Source organism: Centropristis striata, chromosome 16 (assembly GCF_030273125.1).
Source record: "Centropristis striata isolate RG_2023a ecotype Rhode Island chromosome 16, C.striata_1.0, whole genome shotgun sequence".
Taxonomy (NCBI): Eukaryota; Metazoa; Chordata; class Actinopteri; order Perciformes; family Serranidae; genus Centropristis; species Centropristis striata.
The window spans coordinates 21364349-21383424 of record NC_081532.1 but is presented as its reverse complement, the minus strand read 5'-3'; the positions used below and the strand labels follow the sequence as shown (position 1 = coordinate 21383424).

Sequence of the window (19076 nt, the reverse complement as noted above, 5' to 3'; positions counted from 1 at the left end):
GGTTTTGTATTGAAATGGTTAACCTGATAAACAAACAAAGTTGTGTTTGAATCCCTTTATAGAAAAATAATTTAAAGGCCATATGTGTGATGTATAAGGTGGCAAATGGTTGGGTGGACCTCCTGAAAGATGATTCAGTTTCGTGTTGATCATCCATCGAGTCAGGACTTGGTCAGTCCCAACTGATAAAGACAGAGAGAATTGATTAGTCAAGTGACAGTAAGATTGAGTATTGTTTGCACACAGCATGTTTTTCCGAAACATACAGTATTGTGCAAAAGTCTTAGGCAGGTGTAAAAAAAAAAATGCCCCTGAGGCCCCGTTTACACGAGGACGCTTGCGGGTAAAAACGACAAAATATTTTATCGGAAGTGCCTTTCGTTTGTGGGGCTTAAAAACGCAAAAATCTGAAACCACCTTCCAAAGTGGAAAAGTTAAATACGCTCCACCGTAGCGTGTCGTCTACACTGCCAAGACGCAAAACTCTGCTCAGATCTGCTCACGTCACGTATGTGTTTACGTCACATACATGCTCCAGTACAGGAAAATAAACAAACGTGGGATTATTTCCATGCGTCGGACCTTCAAGCTGCTCTGGCAGCTCTAATAAACTTAGTCTTTCCACCAAATGTACAGGATATGTAGAGATAGTATTACTGAACAGAGAAGGATCTGTAATTACCTCTATCACATTTTGGATGCAGCAATTCGTCGGAGGCGAGCCAGACGGCTGTGAACGAGACCTGGGAGATCTAGTGGATGGTGGAGTAGCTGATGAAAATGTGTGGCGTGAAAACGATGCTCTTATCGCTTTAAGTGATGCCGCCTGGCATGCATACAATCGAATTTCACACACTTTTGCGTCACCGTATGCACGCAGATTTCCTCCCGAAAATGCTCGTCTAAACGAGGAATAAAAAGTGAAGACGCGACGCCACTTTTGCGTCTTCTGTTCAGACCGTCCTCGTGTAAACGTAGCCTAAGAATTGATGCTGGTTTGAAGGCTAAAGGTGGTCAATATTGATTTGATTATGATTTTTCTTCTGTTTACTCACTTTGCATTTTGTTAATTGATAAAAATAAGCTATTGACATTTCTATTTTTTATTTTATTTTGCAGCATCACACCTGCCTAAGACTTTTGGACAGTGCTGTATGTAATTACTTCACTCATCAGTACATTATCCAATATTAAAACTAAATCATATTTAAGTCAATGTACTAAAAATCTCCATTAGAGCGTATCACTACAACACAACAGGGTGCTTTGAACATATGTTAAGCATAGGTAATGGGAAACAGCATAAGAATGGGAAAGTGCATTAAAATGAAAATAGAAAAAAATTCTAAAACTTTTCTAGAAGTACACAACAACTACCATTCAGTATCCAGATTTACTGACAATGTCATGACTCGACGCAAGGCTGAAACAACGTACAACACAGAACAACACAAACATCACAGTTTTATTTTTAACTTCAATTAGCCAGCAGTCATAAGAAGAAAGAGAAAATAAATCGCTTATAAAATGACAAGGCAGATATAACATTACGTTACTGAGTCTGAGTCTGCCTGCCAGATGCACAAAATATTAGAATTACATCGATTTAATGTCAGCAGAAATGTAACTGTAGTTTAAAAATCAAAAATCAAATTACTGTCTTACTATACGGGGTGGCTGTAGCTCAGTCGGTAGATCGGTCGCCTACTAATCGGAAGGTTGGTGCTTCAAACCCTGACCATGGCAGCCTACATGAAGTATCCTTGAGTAAGATACTGAACCCCAAATTGCTCCCGACGCTGTGTTCATCAGTGTGTGAATGAATTCCCAATGGTGGCAGGTGGCACCAGTGTGCCCTGGTGGCCTCGGCCCCCAGGATGAATGTGTGTACTGTAAAGCGATTTGGATAAAAGCGCACTCCATTTACCATTTATAGGAAAAATGGATACATTATATACATGTATAGGTTAATGTACAGTTGATGTTCAGTGTTCAGTGTTTTACTGTTAGAATTTTCTTTTTAAAGTAATTCATTTGCATGTAGTTCTGGAAACATTCAAGTTTATCAAGGTTTATTTTCAATAAACCTTGATAACAGAGGGTCAGATATCAATCACACAAAGACTTTGGAGCATTAATGCCTTGTGAAATCACACAACTTATCAAAGGCAATACTCCTGGGCTCTCAGAGTTTTTCCAGTGAGAAAATGCTACACAAATTGTTATTTAGAGGATGTGGACTTTGTGTCTGGACTCAGGGGTGGAATTTTGTAGTGTTTTTAATTTCTGAATGAATACACGCTTTTGGTTTTTGAAACTGAGCTTGTGGTCATGGTATTCTTGTATTGTTTGATGTGCAGGGTGTATGTTTAATTGTAATATTTGATATGAATGCATCCTTTGTGGGGTTTGTTTAAAAAGCAAACATACAAACAGCTAAAAGAAAAAACAAAACAAACAAATCTGATCTAAGACTTAACTACCGGTATGTTGAATGTCGGGAGAGAGACCTGGCTGGCACTTCTGCAAAAAAAACAAACACAAAATAAAATAAAGCATTGAACACAAACCGTCACAAAATGGGACACTGGTCATGTTTGGAAATAATATCTAGAAAACAATTTATTTGTGCAGAATAGGCTGTTTATAACATGTATCTATTCATGAAAAATGTGATTCTTCAGTGGAAGCTTGTGGAAGTTATTTGACATTGTCTGTTGAGCTCCACATGCAACACCAACGGCACGGTCCAGTGACAGCACACACACACACACACACACACAAACACACACACACACACACACACACAAAGTCACACAGTCCCTGAGTTGTCTTGACCTAATTGAAGCCCAGCGGTCTGCCTGAGGTCATTCTCTTATACCTCCTTTATTTTAATGAGATTTTTAATTAGCATGTTAATTGCCCAGCGTGATCAGCAGGGTGACTAGCTAGCTGGCTAGCTGCTGTTGGCATCCAGCTGGGCCATAACACTGAGGCTTTCCACTCTGCTGAACAAAACCGTGCAAAGCTGAGCGTTGCTAGGCTGGCCTGGAGAGGAAATGGTGTGGAGGAAAACAAACACTAAGTTTCTAAAAGTCTCATGTTGCATATATGGTGCAGGCAAAGCTCTTGATCGAATTAATGGCCGGTTTATTCAAATTGGATTCCACTCTCTGACACCCAGCTGATTTGATGCTTTCTTCTTTGACTAAGAAAACAGTACAAGGAGGCTACAATGCAGCTTACTAACAAAACTATTAGCATATACCAGTAAACCAGTGGAGGGATGTAACTAAGTACATTTACTCAAGTACTGTGAGGCATGTGTACTTTACTTGATTATTTCCATTTAATGTGACTTTATACTATTATTAAATATTGTAATTTTTACTCCACTACATTTAGCTGACAGCTTTACTTACTTTTCAAGTCAAGATTTAACATGAAAAACATGATCAATCTAAAGTGATTAGACTTTATCAGACTCATAACAGCATCTTAAGTGGTTAAAATGAGGCCTATCTTTAAAAGAATTAAAATGCTGCTTACATAAATGCATCAATACAAATAACATAATAATATATTTAGAATATATATTTAGATTTAACATAAAAAACATGAAACATTTGAAGTGATTACATTGTCAGACAAAACTAAAACGCTGCTTACATAAATGCATTAATACATATAATATAATAATATATGTGGAATATATAATACAATCTGAGTGGGGCCATTCTGCATAACAAGTACTTTTACTTTTGATACTTTAAGTCAATTTCGATGCTGATGCTTCTGTACTTTTACTTAACCTCTGACCTCTAGCTAAAATTTACTGGCATTGTGGTCTATACTAACAGTTGAAAACTGTTGCTACTTCACTTACCAAATAATAGGCCTGAATTCTTACTATAGTTCCCAGTAAGGAATGAGTAGAATTTGTTGAAAATGACTACAGCTGAATTTGGCTCTTTAAACCATGGCAATATATAAAGAAAAGTCACAGCTAGAAGGTCAGAGGAAAATGTATAGGAGGTTAAAGAAGGAGGTGGACAGAAAGATGGAAAGTGACACAATGTACAGAGCATCTCCCTTCCTCTGTCATGTCATTCTGTTAACTTCCCTCCAGCAGGGACACTCAAGGCTGTGCCGTTATGAGGCTTGCCTTTATAATTTACCACCACCGATGTCGGCTTCTTTATTGAGCCTGGCCTTCGCTGACAGACACAGACACAGAGGAGGCTTTGATTTAGCCTGGGAATGTTCTCGTATGTGTGGATCCTGTGAATCATTCTCACTCTGTCATACCCCCCACCCCCCACCCCCTCCACACACACACTCCGATCCCTCCATACCTCCTGATCATTTCCCTCCCCAGCTGCTTCCTCTCATTCTTATCCCTTCATCCTAATTTTTTTCTCTCTGCCTCTCCTCTTATCTGCCTCTGTGTCTCCTGTCTTCTCCCTTTATTTCTATTAACCTGTCTCTTTCTCTCTTTCCTCCCCAGTCAGATCTACTGTATAGAAAATGCACATGGCCAGCTGGTGCGCGACCTGGACTTCAACCCCAACCGCCAGTACTACCTGGCCAGCTGTGGAGACGACTGCAAGGTCAAGTTCTGGGACGTCCGCAATGTCCAGGAGCCCGTCAAGACTCTGGAGGAGCACTCACACTGGTGGGTGGATGAGTGGGGGTGTCCAGAAAGGTTTGGGCAGAATGGGTTGAAGAGTGGGTACTGTCCTTGAACCAGAGGACCAGGGCTCAACTTCCTGTGTTAGTTAGCATCCGTCCTGCTCAAGTGTCCCTAAGTGTCACATAAAATCCAGAATGTTTGGTTGGAAATGAATCTGTGGAAGGTTGTTTGAGGACCAATTTCAATGAGCCTTCTGACAGCTGATACGTTGTGCCAATATTCAGTTAAGATAATACAAGATAGTCCTTTATTAGTCCCACAACAGGGACATTTTCAGTGTAACATCTGTGTACAGCAAGTGTACAGCAAAAAAAAGAAAGAAGCATCAACAAAATAACAATAAATAGTAAACAAGCATTATTAACAAGAAGTATAAAACGATTAAATTTAACAAGAATAGATATAAAATTCGTACAATATAAGACTCAGAACTAAACAGTTGAAATTGCACCATTACACAGAGAAAAGTATTTATATTGCACAGTGTAATGATAATACACATTTGAATACACAATTCATTTATTCATTATCCTTAACTACTTTTCCGCACTCCGGTCACGGGGGGCTGGAGCGAATCCCAGCTGCCATTAGGCGAGAGGCAGGGTACACCTGGACAGTGTGCCAGACTATCACAGGGCTGACACATTGAGACACGGGCAATTTAGAGTCACCAATTAAACCTAAGTTCATGTTTTCGGACTGTGAGACAGTGAGAACCCACGCTGACACAAGGAGAACATGCAAACTCCACACAGAAGAGCCCATTCTCATGCTTTATCTGATAGCGACACAGACAATGGAAGGGGGGGACAGAGGGGAAGACATGCAGCAAATGGACCTGGGGCCAGATTTGAATCCAAGTCCCAGGTAGTGGTATGCACCGAGACACCTAGTGTCCTTAATTTAAGTCATTTTTCTGTGGGACATAAGGCAGGTGAGGGATAGTTGAAAATTTTGAAGGTCCCATGAAATGGTACCTTTTCAAACTTTGCTTTTTAATGTGATGTATTTGCTGCTTAAAGTGTAACTGCAAGCTTCAGTCTGGGAATCCCCAGTGGGAGCAAGATGTGAGCAGACGTATACATCCTGTCATGCAACCCCTAATAAGTGAATAAGTAAATAACAGTAACCCCTAAGTGATGCATAATTTGAATAGACAGCTGTTTAAATCGCACAAAAAAATCCAGTTGTATATGTATTTGGAAATTATTATCTGCGTGTACATTGATTGATCAAGGCTCCCGGTCTGTCTGTGAGCTTCCCCTCACTCAAGTAGAAACTTCAAAGAGGTTTAAAACAATAGAGGGCATGTTGAGCCATTTTCAAATCATAAAATGACGATTTTTATACATGTGGTAAGAAATGGCAATAGTCAAACCACTATTAAGGTGTTTTGCGTTCACAGTTCCACTTTAAATACATAAACTATCTTATCTTTTGTGGTCTATTGTTCTTGCTTGGTAGTTTTTGGTTTTGATCCCCAGGTTTTAAGCTCACAATCCCGATACAGTCGAGGTGAATGGAGTTTTGTTTATGGTCAATAAAGTTGTATTTTAGTTCACATGACACTTAAAGGGGGTATATGTAGAAAATTACACATGTATATAGGACAGTAACTCTTATACGCAAATATAATGCAATAAACTCTTCACCCATATTAACTTTAGCTACTAAACATTTTGTCTCCAAACTGAGAATTGTAACAATTGCAATTTATGCCCATTATAATGGCAATTGATGCTGATTTGCTCAATGTCCAAGACGACAGCCAGTTTAAACACCTCGATTGTGAAGTCAGATATCTCAGAGTTTTAAAATCTATGAAAAAGAAACTTTAAAACTTTTAAGAGACACTCATCTTTTTTTATTGCCTTCCAACATTTCCCCACAGCTCACTGAACTTGTTGGGGACATAACATTTTATCTCAAATTGTATTACATGATTAGAATTCACAAGAAATATACCCAAAATAGGTGAAAAAGTAATTCATCATTTCATTAAATTTTACAACTTAGAATGTAGTGGGGAAAGTATTCTCTATGTCTAATATAATTATACTGTATTTGTATAATAGAGGGAAAAATCCTTTTAGACTTTTACACTGCATTGGATTGTAATTCAGGCACATTCAGTAAAACTCGCTAACAATAATGATAAACATGATGATAACTCCTCCGTGCCACTGTTGATTGGTTTCTGGTTTTATTAATGAATTTATCTCCTAACTAATGAAATGCTCGAACTACTGCTGGTGCAATAAAAGGTAGTAATACACTAATTACTAATTAAATGGGCAGCTACTCATTTTGTCAGTAAGGATTGAATCACTGTGGGTTGAACGCAGCCCAGTCCTGCACTAGCTTGTCTTCTGTGAGGCTTCAGGCGGTGCTAAGAGCTGAACACAGTGTACTGCAGGAATGTGTGTGTGTGTGCGTGCGTGCGTGCCTGTGTGTGTGTGTGTGTGTGTGTGTGTGTGTGTGTGTGTGTGTGTGTGTGTGTGGGTGTGTGTGGGAGACACTCTCTCCTGTGTGAGCTGCATAGATGATCAGTGTGTCTGCAAGCGAAAACTGGGCTACTGCTGCAGCACACCAATCCTCACCTGATAAAGGCACACATACACACACACATAGGCACATACACACATGCACAAAGGCACACACACACACACACACACACACACACAAGAGCGGGTGTTATCTCCAAAAGAAAGATAGACTTGGCAAACATATCCATAACGGTAGATAGCTGCAGACGGATCTCTTCAGATAAGAGATAAGTGTGTGTGTGTGTGTGTGTGTGTGTGTGTGTGTGTGTGTGTGCCACCATCTAATCTGTGTTTTTGCGAGGGCTCTCTTTTTATCTCTATAGGCTACATGCATTTGTGTATTCAAGCCTTTCTATAATGCATATATGCATACATGTTTGTGTGTGTGTGTGTGTGTGTGTGTGTGTGTGTGTTTGTGTGTGTGTGTGTGTGTGTGTGTGTGTGTGTGTGTGTGTGTGTGTGTGTACGCTTCACTCCATCATTAGTGGGATGCATATATATGTGGGGGTTTCCCAGTGTGTGTGTGTGTGTGTGTGTGTGTGTGTGTTTGTTGTGTGCATTCATTTTTCGGAGTGCAGCCAGGATATGGCCTCAGGGCTGCTGGGGGTATTAGGGACTATTTTTTAGCAGGGAAGCGGATTAAGGGAGCGCAGGGAATGGCGTGGCCGAGGCTGATTTCCTGTCAACAGCCTCCGTTATCCCTCAATCCCTCCCTGTGAGGGAGCCGGGACCGCACTCTGAGCTGTGCCCGGGGCTCAGAGAGAGAGAGAGACATAGATAAACACAGAGAGAGAGAGAGAGAGAGAGGGAGAGAGAAAAAAAGGATAAAAAAAGACCAAGAGAGGGAGACGATGTTGACTATTGGAGAAAGAGAGAGGAAGGGAGAGAGGAAAGGCAAGAAAGAATTGAATTGAAAAAGTGGAACTGAGCAACAAATAAAACCAGGATCAGGGAGTTTATGATAATGATCGTCAGCTCGTGAACTAAGCCCAAATGTAGACTGAAAGGTACCAAATCCTCATTACTGGCATCTGAATATACAGCCAGAAAGGTATAATTTGCTGTGAATTCCAGTGTGAGAATGCTGCATTTTCTGCATGATTGTGTGTGTGTGTGTGTGTGTGTGTGTGTGTGTGTGTGTGTGTGTGTGTGTGTGTGTGTGTGTGTGTGTGTGTGTGTGTGTGTGGTGTGCGTGTGTGCGTGTGTGTGTGTGTGTGTGTGTGTGTTTCAGCATGTGTGGTCCTCACTAACATACGCGTATGGGTGCTTTTACTCACTATAGTGAGTATTTACTGCTGGTTTTCACATAGAGCTGAGTTAGGAACATGGAAAGATGCATGGCTGCAGACTCTAAAACGTACTGCACCAAGGGGCGTCATATGTGGGGGGAAGCTAGGACAATTCTAAGGGCCCATGACTAACAGGGGCCCTGTGCAGATTGTTTTTAGGGTGTTCATAGTTTGCAGTAGCGAAGTTGTAGGTCCTCATTTGATATTTTTTAATGGTGCCCAAAATCCCTGCCGGCGCCCCTGACTGCCCCTCCTCGCATTGCTGCATTGTTAAACGTTTGACTGTGTTGTGTGTTTTGGTCCCAGGGTGTGGAGTGTCCGCTACAACCACAGCCACGACCAGCTGGTGTTGACAGCCAGCAGTGACAGCCGCCTCATCCTCTCCAATATGGTGTCCATCTCCTCAGAGCCGTTCGGGCACTTGGTGGACGATGAGGAGCTCAGCGAGGGGGAGGACAACCACCAGGAGGAAAAGTAAGAGTAACTCAGGCCGGTTAGGAAAGAAATGCTTCCAGATAAACTGTGGCTTGAAATGAAAATATTTTTGTTTGCTTCCTTTCAGTTACTGTTTTCCAAGACTGTGGTGATATATATATATTTAGATTTAACTATCCACAGTATCTCATTAGACTATTGATGAGGTTACAAGTAAGTAAGTAACACTGAATACAGACAAGTAGAATAAAAGGAAATTAAGCAGAACATCATCCATAATAATCAGCTCCGATGCAGATTAATAATGTTTATAACCGTGTGTAAACCGTCCTTCATTGCCCCACTTATTAAACATTAACATGCTGGTGATTTCATTCTTTCTGAATGCATAGCTCCCATTCATTTTCAAAATAACACTTTTTCTTGCACAAAACATGTCCTTTTTCAATACCGCTTCTTCAGTCTTGATTCTATATTGCAGATGTGGAATCATAGCACAGTGCTAAGGTTATGGTCACTTTTTTGTTTTTAGAGAAGAAGCCTATTGAAACAAACTAAAGCATATAGAAAAACATGTTGAGTATTTTTGAAGTATTCTTCTGCAATTAGTCCTCTAAATGTTAATGCTGGCTGCCTGATTCTTCACTTTCACATAATTTTACACTCAATATGATAAGGACAAACATAATAAATGTGTTTTTTTCTTCATAGTATTAAGACTTGATTTAAAAAATACAGCAATATCATATTTAATGGTTACCATTCAGCGCTTTCCAAAGCTGCCACTGTCCTCCATCCATTATGGTGCCATTCCCTCTCTTATCCACGACTAGCAGCTCTTACACTCAATGACTGACTCTCATCCACAATTATCAACTCTTCTTGCTAATCACCAGCACTCAGCTTCGGTTTTAACCCTTCCACTACACTTATTAACCCCTCTTGTATGTACAGTACTCCACAGTACGTGGACACTATGTACACAACTCCTTCAGCGGTTCAACTATTTTAAGAACTTTATATGATTGCTTTTAGAATTTTAACAGCTCAATTTGCAGATGATGATTATTATTTTCAAGATGGCCAAGCAGTGGAGCGAGGATTTCTGTTCCACCAGGATTCAGCCACCATGTTTACGAGCACATTATTAATACATTATACGTTTCATGAAGATTTTTGCAGTTATACATTTATACATACATGATACATTTAAAAAACGGACATTTCCTCCTATGCACCTTAGGCTTGTCACGATGCTAAAATTTCAAACTTGATACCGGTACCCAGGAAAATACTCACAACTCTATACCATTTTCGATCCTACGGGAGAAAAAATAATATTAAAGAGGCTTCAAATAGAGTTGGTAGGGAAGGCTGCTGCGGTTTTTATCTCGGCCTCGTTGCCAGTCGACTTTTCTCAGCTTCAGTCTGATTTAAGAGAAAAATAAGACTTTTCTAGACATAAATATTTGTGTTATCCTGTTAAATTAACAAATGTAATAGACGGGCAGGACTGATTACATTTGCTGCCTGGAGAGCACAGAGGTTAGGGTTGTCACAATACTAGAATTTCAAACTCCAGAACTACCAGAACGTAACATAAATACTCAATACTAGATACCATTTTCTAGCATCATTTAAAAAAAATAAACATTACAACAATACAAACAGTAACATCAAATAATATAACTGTAAGGTATGACTAAAATATATAAATATATATAAAAAGAATGTGCGAATAATACTTTTAAGACAAAAATATATTATATTATCCTGTTTTATGCCTAGCTGCCAAATTAACTTTAGTCACTTTATTATTAGGCACTGGCTTAATGCTAAATTAACAGACAGCTAGTGTTAATATCGGCTAATGACTAGTTAAACAGCTAATGTTAACGTGTGCTGTCGGCCAGGTTAATGTTTATGATAACTGTCTAATACTGTATGTTCTTAAAAGTGGCTGTCGACAGGCTGCAGTTCTCATTTACCGCCCTGCGAGATGCATTGGTTGGTATTTTCTTGGTCAGAAATATTACTCAAAATAACCTGCATATACATACCGAAAAAGGTTCCAACATAGAACTGGTTACCAGTACCTTGGAATCTGGCTTGATGACAAATTAACATTTAAATGCCATACTAACAACCTTGCCATTAAACTGAGGCAAATAATTGGCTCAGGAACAGGAACAGGAACAAAACCAGCTTCCCATTTATATGCAGGTAGAGGGTTGTGGAGGCAATTCTTCTGTCAGTTCTGGACTATGGGGATGTGATCTACAGAAGTGCTGCTTCCTCAACCCTTAGACCTCTGGATTCCATATAACATTCTGCTCTTAGATTTATTACTGGTGATGGCTACACTGTAAAAAAAATAATCTGTTTAATTTACAGTAGAATACCGGCAGACTTGGTTGCCAGAGCTTCGGTGTGAAAAAAACACAATGAGTGGGTTTCTACTGTAAATTTAAATGTAAATATCAGCAGAAACTGTAATTTAGACTGACTATTCTGGTTATTTTTAGGGTAATTGTGTCATCATGGTATTTCTCCATTAACTTTACATAAAAATTTTATATTTTTACAGCAAAACTGTGTGTTTCCTACAGTTTATGACAGTGAAAGTGAAAGTTTTGTGCTATTCTTTGATTTACGGTAATTAAAAGTGTCTAATACAGTGGTATATAATTTTTAATTTTACGCCCTATTTCTGATGTAATTTCAGTGTTTTGCTGTAATTTCTACAAACATTTTTTACAGTGTACACTCATCATTGTATCTTAGGCGAAAGAAACATTGGTACCTGTTTATCTTTAAGGCCATTACTGGAAAAGTACCTCCATACCTAACAAGACTACTTGATTGGAATTGTGACACTACTTGACACAATCAAACAATTAGTTTACTCTCACAGTTCCCCATATGCAGACTGAGCTTGGAAAGTCAGCCTTTTGTTTTAATGCCCCGCGACCTGGAATAATCTTCAATTAACACTGAGGATCATTAAGCCCATAACATCAGACTTTCCTGCAACAGTCTGCAACTGTTTTTTAGCTTTGATCATCTTAAATAGCATTTTTACTTCTTTTTTTTTGTCTGTTATCTGTATTTTGAATTTTTATTTCTGTACTGTCTGTCTTTCAGATGTTTAGCCAAGTTTGTTGTGCTACCTGACTTGGTTGCCACCACTTTGTAGCATTCCTTGCAAACAGGTTTATTGATACCTTTCCCCATCCCTGGTCGTCTGCCTCATAAGCAAAATATTTCCATACAGCACCTTTTTTCCACCAATAGTGGTCGGGAAGACTCTCCTTCAGCAGCAGTACGTGCCATGTTAAGTTTGTTATGAACATCAACTGGATGAGGTGAGGACAGCACTGTTGGCATCTTTACTGCTGCAAATGAGTATCTAATCCGATACTCATTTTTAGTATCCATATCTGACTAGCAATTTTTTTTGACAACCCTAAGGCACCTGTGTCCAATAATTTTGAACTTGTGCATAACTTTTACATAGTCAAGTTATGTTAAAAAAACAAAATAATCCTTAAGCACAGAGTTTATCTGCAACTATTTCTGAAGATTACAACCGTCATTAAATCGGGCAAAGAACCATCTGGATTACTCCCAGCTAATCATCGATGATCAGGCTATGTAATGTGATATAAAAGTGAGATACTTGCCCACAGTGTGTCCCTACCAAATTTTAAGACTTCAGACAGTGACACCATGGCATAATAATAATAACAAATATAATAATAATAACAACAACTCAATTGACCTTGATTTGCAACATAAAAAAATATCTAGATGTACCTAATAAACAAATTGAACAACTAAGTCATTATTTTGGCTACAAATGTTTCCCCTGATCATAGTGTACAACACTTTCTCTAGGCAGGTAAAGTGTCCAGTGACAGGGTCCCTTAAAACTTTGCAGTCCTTTAGGCAAACTGTGCCAGAGTTCAGCTTCTGTAACATCAGCCAAGTGCTTTCACATATACTGAGCCCTCTTGTTCTTTCCTTCCCCAATGAATCTATATGAGCAGAGCACTTAAGAGTGTTTTTATTCTAGGCTTCAGCCCAAAGGGAGCAGCTACTCTCTGTGTGAAACAGTTAATGTGTAAAATAAATCCAAATATGTATGTCACTATTTCCCCTCATGGCTACTTACAGCGATGGGTTTGGGAGAAATTTGGGATGGCAATAATGCTAGATCATAATTCTAAAATTGTATTTATTGTCACATTGTTGTAGCAGTGGGAGGACTGTCTCAGCACTGGGACAGTTGCTTTTTGTATAAGCATAAGACGAGGAGAAATGGTGAATAAACAAAGTAAATACCCTGCAGTCCTCAGCAGCTACAGTTATGTGTTTGCGATCCACAAGACAGAGAAGAGAAACTGATATGGAGGTTCTGTGTATGTGTGAGGGTTTATATATGACCACTGGTAGTGCTGTGGAGACATGATTTTACAAGAGGGTCCCTATGTTCTTTTTATCCTTTTATGAGCACATGAGAATGCACACATGTGAGCAGGCAGGAAACAAAATACACATTTTCATATTCTGCTGCATGACAGTTGATCGTGGTAATGAAAAATGCAAAATAATGCACAAAGAATTGCTGTGTAAAACATAAATAATAACATAATTCATCAAACTTTATAGTTTATCAGTTTGATAATAAAATATTCAGTTTTTCTAATTTAAATTATGTCACAAAGGATCAGCAAATGATCTGTTTTATTTAGATTTTAGACAATTTTTCAAAATTGGCATTGCGTTCATGTTATAAGGAATTAAACAATAAGCACTAAACACAATACGTTTGAAAAAGAAAAGTGAATGTAAACATTACCTTGTTTACAGAAAATTCAGCAGGACTTTAGACACATTTTCACATAATTCCTGAAATAAGAGAAGATGCATTGTAAAGAACTGGAATTATGTCACTCTAATTAGAGCTTCGAACTTTTGAACAAAATCTATGATTTAACTGCACTTCACACACCTTCTTACACCACTGCCACACAAACAATGAACTCTGAAGATGTCACTACGCTCGATTAAAGTGTGATCAGATGGATGAACTGTGTTTGATACCCACTTCACACACAAGCACATTTTACACAATGATTGGGATTAGATCTGAATTTATCTAAAATTCCCATTTTCGTTCAGTAATTTTTGTGTGACTACTGTAAGTGCAACAATATTAACACCTTTTAAGTAAAGATTCTGTGTGAGGTTTTCCTCATGAGAATGATTAAGATGTCTTGTTCCTCTCTATGACGGCAAGATTTTCGTTTTGCCTTCAAGCATGTCCAGTCTAGTCAGCTATACTTTCACTTTCAGACATCGCCATTCAGCACATTTCAGCACTAAACTGGCTCTTTTGACCTGATGACACGTTTATGCCATCAAACAGCGAATATTGGAAATTATTTAAAAGACAATTGTATTCGTATAGTGGGAGATGCAACATAAGAAGTGAATAAAGCTAAATCTCCGATTAGCATGCTAATCGCAAATAACAGAATTTGCACATTACATGCAGACCACTACAACGTCTGTAACTCCATAAAACACTTACTTTTCATAAGGTACGCACACCATCCAGCACATACACATGGAACATTGATATTTGCTGGAAACTATTAGAATATTATTGGAAAATCTAACCATGTAGCACACTTTAAAACTCCGAAAGATAGGTAGGCTAAATAGACTTACAGATGAGATGAGCGAATTGTGTTACTGACCAGGTGTAGGCCTATCACAAAATGGGGCGGAGCTCCCCTAAAAGGTGTCTGATCAGCAACACGTCCTACGTAAATATTGATATTTTGATACATAGATGTCCAATCTGTGTATTGGAGGTAGTATTTTGGCTTCAGTAGCTGAGGGCCTGCTATAGATGTTGCTCTAAAACGTCCTTGTTCTCTTTGCAGTGAAAACAGTGAAAATGGCATCCCAAAAAAAGGATGCAGATTATGGTTTTAGAGAGAGTCATTCTGCTGCGATGAATGTCAGCGTGGGCTGTTTTTGTTAGATGCTGTTGCCAATGCCAACCCCAGGAGCCTCTGTGTGCATTACTATGCATGGAAGTTTTACTCCTCACTTGGACAGAGGTGTGCTGACAACCAAGATGAGCAGTGCCGAGGCAGCAGATGATGAGTATTTTTGTACGCACTAGAAAGATATTTCATTGAGTTGCCTCCTAGCGAAATGCTGAGTGCATTTAAGTTGGGCTTTTAAGGTAACAACAGAAGGAGTGTATGTTTGGCTTGCATACAATGCATCCTGGTACATGTAAGCACTGCCGGCACGGCTTCACAAGCAGGAGCTTTCTTGGCCAATATAGCACACACTAAGGAATGTATTGTTTCAGTGGACTACATTTACCATGGGCGGTTGTGACTCGTAGAGTGGTCGCCCACTGATTGGAAGGTTGGTGGTTCGATCCCTGACCATGGCAGCCTTGTCGAAGTATCCTTGAGTAAATTACTGAACCCCAAATTGCTCCCGATGCTGCGTTCATCGGTGTGTGAATGAACTCCCAATGGTGGCAGGTGGCACCAGTGTGCCCTGGTAGCCTCGGCCACCAGTATGAATGTGTGTGTGAACGGGTGAATGAGCGTAGTGTGTAGTGTAAAGCGCTTTGGATAAAATCGATATATAAGTGCACTTCATTTATCATCAACAACGATTGGACATCCACATAAAATAAACATTTTCTCTTCATGTTACATCAATTTGATGAAAGTTGTGTTTTCACATTTTACTGTAAAGTTGGCTGTAAAGTTAAAACATTAAGAAAGAAACTGTGTCATTAAACATATATTGAACATTCCCTAACATAGTGCAAGCAAGACTCTGGTACGAATTCGGATGTACTTTTTCCGAGCATGAGTATCATACAAGTGAAATGTGTTAATAATCATTGTGGAAACATAAGCCTGGTCTCTGGAGTGTGTGCCAGGAGGGGGAATGATCCGGTGGATGCATGTTTCCCAGGCAGACTTTCACCAGGGGCAGGCCTTCACAGTATTAATGTAAGGCCAACGCTGCAAACCTGACCGATATATAGTGTAAATAATGAGTGTTACTGAACTGCAAATACAGACGCTGCTATTTCTCTTCTGATTTTCTGATTTATTACTTTTGGCAAGTGGACTGAACTGGACTGAGTCTTTTCACAGGCACTCACTGACACAAACACAAACACACAGCAGTACTGAAATCTGATTGTGGTCTTTGTGTATTTTCAATGCTGAAGTTTGGTGACATATATTTCTTTGTTTACTCACTGTCTGAAAGTATTGTTTTGTATGATTTGAGGGTGCTATTTTGTTTCTATTTTCAAATTATTATTTGTCAGCTGTGACTGTGAGTGGCACCCTGCTTCATTTCAAAGTGTCAAACCTACTACACTTGGGAAGGAAAATCCTCATTTAGTAGCTTTTTTCTGCAAAAAGTTTTCTTTTTGTTGTGAAACAGAAAAACTTAGAAACTTATCATCAACCCATATCAATTTTAGGGTGGAAATATCAACTTCCAGTTAAGTCCTGCCCACTCCCCGTTTAACCCCCACCCAGTTCTGATTTAGACCCCTCCCATTCCGAACACAGATACAGATAGAGACGATGGTGATTCAGTATCTCCAGGCCCCCTGTCTCAAATGTGGTGCATTCCTCTTCCAGTTTTCATGGCTCATCATGTCTTTATGTATGTGTTTCAGGGGTAAGGAGCCCCTAAAGGACAGCGTGGTGTCTACCTATGAGGAACATGAAGACAGTGTATATGCAGCGGAGTGGTCGTCGGCCGACCCCTGGCTCTTCGCCTCACTCAGCTACGATGGGCGCCTTGTCATCAACAGGGTCCCCCGGGCCCTCAAATACCGCATCCTGCTCTGAGAGGGTGCAGAGGGGCAGGTGATCTAAATGTGCGAGCGTGCGAGAGAGACATACTAACACATCTGTACACACTCTTGGCTACAAAAAGCAGCAAATAGACATTCCATTACAACTTGATGTGCACGACGCTGCAAAGATATTGTGTCTGTGTGAGAGAGAGAGATAGAGAGATGTAAATATACTGTAGCTCAGATGTTTCACACCGTTGTAAACAATACAACTGTCCTGGCTGAAACAAAAAGAATCCTTGATAAATATATGACGGAGTTTGGTAGTAAACTCATAAGAAAGGAACACATACACACACACGCACATACACACACACACACACAAGAAAAAAATAACTTTCTTCATCATGGCAATAAATATGTTATTACCTGACGATTTCTTGTCCGACTATTATTTGTTCAGTCATTATCTTTGTTACTACCATTGCCAGTTAGAACACCCAGCTTCTGAAAAGTAGCTGAAAACATTTGTTTTGCTGTCAAGACTTTTAGGTTGAATCTGAGGATTTTTTTGTTTGTTTTTTGGGAGTTTTTTTTAATCAACTAATACGTAATTAAATCTGCAATATATTTTTGGCCACTTGGGGGCAGCATAATCAGATGGGACCATGACATTGACATATTATCCCCTTAGAAAGTTGATATGGCAAGCATACTATGTATAATGCCACCTGGGACCTGTTTCAGAAAGCAGGTTTTCTGAAAACTCTGAGTATGTCAACCCTGAAATGAGGGAAACTCTAAGTTTCCCATTCCAGGAAGGGAGGTTACTTCAAAAATCTTCTTCAAGACAACTTCATGTTAATAGTTCTGATGATGGCCCCATTTAGAAGAAAATAAAAGATAAAGAATCGTATGATTTGGGGCGTGGCTACCTTTGATTGACAGGTCACTGACAAGGTGAGCCGTCATCAGGAGAGAAAGCAGAGCAATGCGTATCCACGGCAACGTGTCAATAAAGTTATATCAAACGTTATATACATATATTAAGGATGTTTACCAATTTGGGATCTTAACTTTGACACTTTCACACTGTATTTTCACTTAATGACTAATGACTGAATAATGTTTATTTGAACGTTTTGATCAGTAAAAATGTCTTGTTCAGCGTTTGGTTGGACTAACAGACACTCCAAGGAGTCGCTGCTCAGTTTTCTGAGGTAAGTAACAATCGTTTTGTTTTTGTTTTTTGCTAGCGAAAACTAACATCCCAGTTAATGCTAACGTGAATTAGCAGCGGCTTCTCTCATGTCAGGTTGCCGGTGTAGAGAGGCGTGTAGTCAGTGTCGTAGATCCCTCTCGCTCCTCCACAGTCCAAATATGGTCTGCTCCCTGTATCGGAAACAAGATGGCGACACAAGATGGCGACAAGTGTAACGCTGAACTCGATGCTTCCAACAGGCAGTCCACAAACCAATGAGTGACGTCACGGTGACTATGTCCATTATTTATATACAGTCTATGAGACAGACGCGCCGTTTCGTTTCCTCATTGATTTAAAGTGTGCACTGAAACACATTAATCAGCAGGTCACTGTGTGTCAGAATCTCAATTCTGCTTGGATCTTTTTTTTAAGGTTTCCACATCTATGCATGTGTCATGTCTTTGAACCCTCCACTGTGATTTGGGCCCTTTTCACACTCTGCAAATGAATATGCAGGTTTTCTATTTAAAAAAATATATTTTCCTGTCTCCTAACTCTTGCTTATCCTGAAGCAGCTAGCTGTTGTCATGGGGTGTCCCTTTCTCTTGTCCTGTTGATAAGTAGCTGAGGTTATACACACAGCCTTATGTAGTCAGAGGACCTGAGACCCTGAATTCATGTGCTTGGTACCCTGATAGTTTGCTACAGTTTGCAGAGTGAAAAGGAAAGTAACCCTGGCATTGAAGCACCTTATGCACATTGAAATAGCTACTGAATTATATTTAAATCAGTGGCTAATCATATAAATCATATATACTTAAATCAGTCAAGGAAGAATAAAATGAAATAAGCCATGAGCCTAATACACCTCAGTCCTACCTGTTTGAACTATGTTCTCATATTTCATTTTCAACTGATCCACGTCCATCTTTCGCCGACAGGATTACAACTAAATAAAATTAAGGTTCAATACCATTTCACCAGTTTCCACCTGTCATATTATACCTGTGATTAAATCTTATTCTTCTCTCTCCTTTGCAGC

The 19076-nt window shown here is 39.4% G+C and overlaps 1 protein-coding gene across 1 annotated transcript in view; it reads left to right on the top strand.

Annotated features, from left to right (window-relative positions):
- The window catches only part of eipr1 (EARP complex and GARP complex interacting protein 1), a 74818-nt gene extending 57628 nt beyond the window's left edge, over positions 1–17190 (top strand). Inside the window, exons 7-9 of the mRNA XM_059354066.1 lie at positions 4508–4675; positions 8835–9002; positions 16708–17190. Of these exons, the coding sequence (XP_059210049.1) occupies positions 4508–4675; positions 8835–9002; positions 16708–16882 (511 nt within the window). The 3' untranslated portion in view covers positions 16883–17190. The remainder of the gene's footprint in view (positions 1–4507; positions 4676–8834; positions 9003–16707) is intronic.
- Positions 17191–19076: the final 1886 nt, after the last annotated feature.